The 6931-nt window shown below is 28.8% G+C and overlaps 1 protein-coding gene across 2 annotated transcripts in view; it reads right to left on the bottom strand.

Moving 5' to 3' along the window:
- Nucleotides 1-6931, bottom strand: part of LOC108688178 — a 57969-nt gene that overhangs the window by 28764 nt on the left and 22274 nt on the right. For both annotated transcript variants that reach the window (XM_018194324.1, XM_018194323.1), the window contains exons 5-6: nt 5669-5837; nt 2447-2601 (exon numbers count right to left, since the gene is read on the bottom strand). In XM_018194324.1, the coding sequence (XP_018049813.1) occupies nt 2447-2601; nt 5669-5837 (324 nt within the window). The remainder of the gene's footprint in view (nt 1-2446; nt 2602-5668; nt 5838-6931) is intronic.

The raw sequence follows: 6931 nt of genomic DNA, 5'->3' as shown, positions 1-6931 counted from the left end.
AATATATATATTTTTATAATTTTTTTTTTCAGAACTATCATTAAATTTTCAATAAATATTAATAGCTGTTTCAACAGAAAAGAATTGTAATTGTTAGTTTTTATTCGAATAGCGCCAATTTCTGTTCTAGATGTACCAGTTATCGATACAGAAATAATCCAGTGATCGACATCCTTTATTTACTTGCGTATCTACTTATTAACTCGATTGTGCCTATGACGATTATTGGTCCTTCACGGAAAAAAACACAGCTGAAAACTTCAGCAAATCTAGTCGTAATATACAGACAGTCAATTTTCTATGTTACAATAGCAAAGTTGACAGCTAAATAACATTTGCGATTTGTTAAACCATCAAATCTTCTTAGTTATCGACGTTGAATTTGCGTAGTAAATTAGGTTTGCTGTATCATCCAATTAATTTTTTTTCCTAGAGTGTTTTTTCCTAGTGCTAGACTGTCTAGATAATAACAATTACGGATCTAATTTTTTAATTTGGATTTTGGATACATTATTATTTGATTTACAAGAATTTTTTTTAATCCATCTAGTCCCAGTAATCGATAGATATAGCGATTACTTGAACGATTACTTCAGCGAATCAGTGCTTATCACGTAAAAAAAAAAACTTATGAAATTTGTATGGTGTACGAAACAATAATTTGTGATGGTGTACGTAAAACTGCAATCTCGTTATATAATTTGAAGCTCAATTTACTCATGCAAATTGCAAATACTTCAAAATCACATGAGATGTCAAACAGTGTCTCTTAATCTCACAAGCATTTGATCGAAATCACGCATAGACTCGGTTGCTGCATATATTCGATTTAATCAATAATAAATTCATATATTTACGAGTTTCATAATGTATGTAACACAACATTGTAAATACTTCCTTAGAACCAATAAAAATATCAGCAAGCCTCACGACAGAAAGCACTAAAATACATCTTTAATACGTGAATTTACTGATATTCTGATTTCTGGGTCAACTATCTTATATTTTATTTTTTTACTTATATTTTATTCATATTTTACATATTTAAATTTATCTACTAGAATTCACGATCTAAAAATATACTGCGCCTTTAAAGTCCATCATTGCTGGCGAAAGATGTAATTTTTATAAATATACATTTCAATGCTATAAACAAATAAAAAGATTTAAAAGATTTTACTGCATTAATTACTACATCGATATTTGTAATGTTTTTCATATGTATGATATTCGCAGAATTTTAATATTTTATACAGAGTGTACACGATAAATGCCTCCGGTATTTTAAAGTAACAAGAAATAAAAATAAATATGAACACATATTTATATTTCTCGATATTTTATTATAAAGAAGAGTTAAAAAAGTTTTTTTTTTATAAAAAATTACTAAACTTTCACAGGAATACCTTTAGTGACACGAAGGATATTGAGAAGGGAATATTCCGCTTTACGCCAAGTGTGCTGAAGTATGCCATTAGTTATAATGCCAATGGTGGCCACAATTTGGTTGCACAAAATACTTACGTTCAGTATGTACTTTGATGAAGTAAACTATGAACGGTATTCATAGTCGGACCTTATATTAAAGTCCATCTTAAGTACAGTCTTAAGATGTCATGAACTTAACTTAATCAGAGATCCGTATTAGCACATCTTAAGACAGTCTTAAAATAAGAACGGACTATGAATACAGACAGAAGAAGTATAGAATGATATAGAGGAGAACAAAGTAGCCAGAATCCTTTTTGTCATGTGAAAGTTTAGTAAGTTTTTGTAAGAAATTTTTTAAATTGTTCTTTAATAAAATACTTAGAAATCTGTGTGTTTATTTTTATTTCTCATCATTTAAAAATATCAAAGAGATATCATGTACCCATATATATTTTGTATTTTGATTGTGCTGAAAAATTTTATCAATCAATAAAGGGTTCAAGAATTTTAATAATAAAGAATATTTTCTCAAAGAATATTGTCTCTTTGTGGGTTCAAAGCTATAAAATTTTCCAAATAAATTCCAAGAGCACATATTGAATTCATACAAATATGTATATGTAAAATAATATTTCTTCTTTTGTACAATAGAAGTTATCTTTAAAAGCCAATATAACTTCGAAATTTCTAGCGAAACTTGATATACCTTTACATAATTGTTTGAATTTGGAAATGCAGCTTTGTACATGTATGAAAGATTTCCACTTCTGTCGCAGAGCGGAAACCACTAAATGAGAAGGCACGGAAATGGAGCGAAAGCAGAAAGGGGACACCATTTGGTCATGACAATCCAAGTTCAAAATTGTTAATCCATAGTGCACATTCTGATCCAAAGTCTCTCGACTATAAGGGAACTTCGTTTCGCTTTGATAAGTGTCGACGGAATCTTCTCCCTTTCAGAGTAGATGAAAAAGAAAGACTATAATGATGACATACGTGTAAAGGACGTACTCACCGTTGAGAACATGAACCGCGACGATGGTCTTGGCTTTGCCGGGCACCATGCAGCTATAGTTCCCTGCGTGTCTGGGACTGGCTCTCTCCACGATGAGAGTACTGACGATCACAAGGACCTCCTTGCCCGCCGAGATCTCTGTAGTTCTGTTCTCGCTAGAAACGAGATCGAGCCGTGAGTTTCTATCCATATTTCTCTTTCTTGTCTAAGTTACATATCACATTGATACATAAACTCTAATCAAATATACAGAATGTTTTTATATTTCTTTGACTACGAATTCTTTAATATGAAATCTATTTTTAATTTTAAAAAGTCGATATACATAAAAATTTTTCTTAATACATTTTATTACAAAGATTAAATAAATTTATATAAGATAAATAAGATAAATAAAATTTTCTTTCTTTAAAAGTATTTTCTTTTTCTTTAATCCTTGAATTAAAATTTTCAATTAAATTCTAAAATGTTACATTTTAAGCATCTTTTTAATTTTCAAGTTAAAACATAATATTCTAGTAAATAATTAAAATTATATTTCACATTACTATTTCTATGAACATATAATTTGAAAAAGACAATTTTTTATATATTATATTAAGTGGAGCAAAAATTCGGACTTACAAACTTTAAAATTCGAGAAGCTGTAATGTCATTAATTAAAAATGAACGAAATTTAAATGAAAATAAGTTAAAAATGTTATATTCTAAATTAAATACAAGATTTCAATATCTATTATCTCCTAAAAAGAACTTTTAATGATTTATAAATTTAATTCTTTTTATTCGTAAATCATCTTGATTTATTACATTTTTATTAAGAAAAGTATATTATATACAGTACTTTCTATGTATATAAACATACAAAAATAAAAATGCTCAGAACACTCTATATATTTACGTTATCGTCAAGTAACTACGAAGAAGAGAAACGGAGATGATTTCGTTGAGTGAATGTATTATAGAATGCGGTTGGAGAAATTGCTAATCTGCTGCATACTGATTTAGACCAGACGTTACCTGACGATTTAATTAAGAAACTCATTTCAGGATTGAGCGATAAATTTATCGCTCGAGAGCATATATTCGAATAGAATTTATATTTTACAGACAAATATAATTGACAGATAGCTTAAATTTTATTTTCTTACAACACTTGGAATATCTCGAAACGCATAAAGATGTTTATTTTTTCATGCATAAAAGATTTCTAAAATTTGGTTTTTTACTTATACTAATCATAATTGACTACACAAAAAGATTGTTCTTTAAAATTTTAAAATCTTCATCAACTTTACAAGTATAATTGAACATTTATGTCTGTTTATATGATATTTCTGAATTTAATGAACAAACTACAGGTTCATATTTTATAAATGGAATTTAAACAATATATACAGTTTAGCTAGAAATGCTTTATTACAAAGTTATAAATAAATATTGAAACGGAATATAAAATAGGAAACAACGGATTTTCTATTGCACAGAATATGAAAATACACATTCCCTGTATGGAAAGGTCGAATATATTTATCTCGCGTGTATATTCGCATCATATTTACTATCTCTAAATGTATCATTTCGACCTATGCGTGAATATGATATTCAGCGAGACAAGCTACGCTCGAGAAGAATAGGTGTTAGATTTCTATCGTCGTGAAATAACAAAAATGCCAATATTATACCAAAATATTTATCATATTTCATGTAATAAATAATCATTAAAATGTTCTATATTTGTTTTCAATAAAGTACTTCTAAACTTCATATAACATTTTCTTCTATTACTTTCATTTGTAAAATATATATGTAACTGCTTTCCGCAATTTGTTCGTTAAATTCTGAGATATCCTGTATATAAAAGTAAAAATAAATATATAAAAATTCTTAAAATTCTATTTAAAAAAAAATGATATACAAAAGAACTTAGAAATCTTTTTCCAAGACTGATATCAAACATTATTACAACAACACTGTATCGTTCAAACGTATATCTCACACTTTTCTTCGTAAATTCGATATCAAGCTGTCGATATGAAGTGTTTATAGAGTACACAAAGATGTTCGCTCCTACGTGTGGGGGAGAAATTGTAGGACTGTAAAGTGGGGTACGATCGTGTTTGCGCCGAGCGTGAATATTCGCCTATATTCCAAGCGTGTATTTTAACGCCTTACTGCTCCGAGTTTCTAACAGAAAATCTATGAAGATTATTATTTTTAGTATATGAATAAAGTATTTCAATATTTTATTTTTACAAAATTGCATTAATAAAAGAATCTATATCCAGATATATGTATAGTCTATACGAAAAAATAAAAAATACATATTTTGGAACAATTTTTATAAATATCCTTTTTTTAATTTACGATCAAAAATAAGAATAATATAATATGATCTTTTAGCTTATGTACGAAAATAGTATAAAATTTTTAGATTACCCCAATTATCATTGTCGAAAAGGAACAAAAAGCAGAATATGAAAGATTAATGATTGAATAAGAAAATGGTGGAATAAGAATTTTTCGCTTTTTTTGGGAAATGTAGATTTTGAACAAACCTCGCGGAAACACTCATCTATGTCATAATTCAATAATTAAAAATCTTTTATATCAGAACTGTAGTAGAATCATTCGGGAAAATCTACAAAAAGTCTCTTTTCGTAAGACTGAGCAGAGTATCGTGTTTCCGATTATGATAAAGAATAAAGAAACGAAGATATTTTTTTTTTATTAATAACGTATTTTATATTAAATCCATATTAAAATATTTTATAAGAAACCTAGATTTAAACCAAATACCATAGTATAAGAATATTTTCGAGATTTCTAATAAAAGACTTTTATAAATTTTAATTGTCACACACATAAAAAAAATTCATAATTATTTTCACACAATCTTCTTGAATATAGCACTATTAAATACAAAGATTATAAAAATATAAGATGGTATTTATGAAAAAAATTCATATATATTCATATAAATAATAAAAAAATGATACAAAGGATGGAGAAGAGAATGAATACTTATAGATAGATACTTATAGATTTTTTAAGAGATACAGATAGCATTTTTAAATCATAAATACGTTACTAAATAGTCTAGGGAAAACTTATTTTCTGGAATAATACAATCTAAATAAAAAAAGCGATAGAGATCGCAACTATTCCAAATTGAAAACAAACGATCGCAATATGCTATGATGGTTTGTTCCAAGCACTTACCTAATATCTTCTGTAAGCGTCTCGTCTCCTCTAGTCCAAACGACGGACTCGTTGAGCGACTCGAGCACGTCCCTCGCCTCACACCTGAGCCTGAGGACACTGCCTGCCTTTAGATGCCTTTCCTTGGAAACTATACGTCCAGAATCATCGCTGATCGTTAGAGTTGGCGCTATGACACAGAACATAAGCAGTCAGCATTGATTGTTGATTAGAAATGTATTCTAATTGATCGGTTAAAGGGTAATTCAAATAAATTTCAATTTGAATTCTGATAAAATATTCATGCAGTAAACGTGACTGCTTTTTAACAAGCAACGTTTGCATATAGTTAATAAATATGTATGTATCCTTTTAGTTAATATTTTGTATAATTTGGACTTAAACAAATTCAATTAAAAAGAAAAAGTGTACAATTCTTATTTAACAATTAAAGGACGTAAACTTCCGTTATACTGCCAAAGGCAGTATCGCCACCTCTGAAGAAAATACCTGTGAAAGTCTCAATATTATCAAAAATATTATCAAGTTATTATTTTTCTGAAAAATGAGAATAACTTGACCGTAGGAATTAAGTATATTTTTCTATTCAAATAACAGCGCAAGTGCAAAATACATCTAATAAATGTCGGCTATAGTTGTAATAGAAACATGATACATATATCGATCTCATTCATATAGACAAATGTGAAAAAGAGAAAAATTTATTGTAACCCTATGCTTTTCACCCGGAAATTCTTTACTAAAAGAAGAAAGATGTGGTACATAACACCTGGCATATAACATCTACTTCCATTTCAGTTAAACGAACGCGAAAGCAAAACGCATCGACCTGCGGTTACATCATCCATATCGATAAAAGCTGCATTGGCAAAAAGCTTTCTCTCCAATGCACTGGACGGCCGCTTGCGCACGAGTTTTCGAGGGAATTGGGAACGGATTATTCGTGACCAGATGCGTAAACACGTCTCGAAAACGTGCGCCGACTTTTCTTTCGGTTTGCGAAGAATCGACACGTTTACGAAAATAGTCTCGCAAACGAAAGAATTGCAAATGAATCTGTAGTTAAAATTCAGTATACCCGTCCAACAACAATTCTCATGTCGAGTCACTGCTATGAAAATTTGATGATCACTCTCGATATGTTTTTCATTTTTTTTTTCCAATCGTTCGTTTCGTCTATACATGTTATCAACTTTTGTAAATAGCAATTAATAACATTATATATTTGAATGTAATTTTACAATCAATTCTACGTTTGAAAGA

The sequence above is a fragment of the Atta colombica genome, unplaced genomic scaffold (genome assembly GCF_001594045.1).
Source record: "Atta colombica isolate Treedump-2 unplaced genomic scaffold, Acol1.0 scaffold226, whole genome shotgun sequence".
NCBI lineage: Eukaryota > Metazoa > Arthropoda > Insecta > Hymenoptera > Formicidae > Atta > Atta colombica.
The sequence above is the reverse complement of the archived record's forward strand: the minus strand, read 5'-3'. Positions and strand labels throughout refer to the sequence as shown.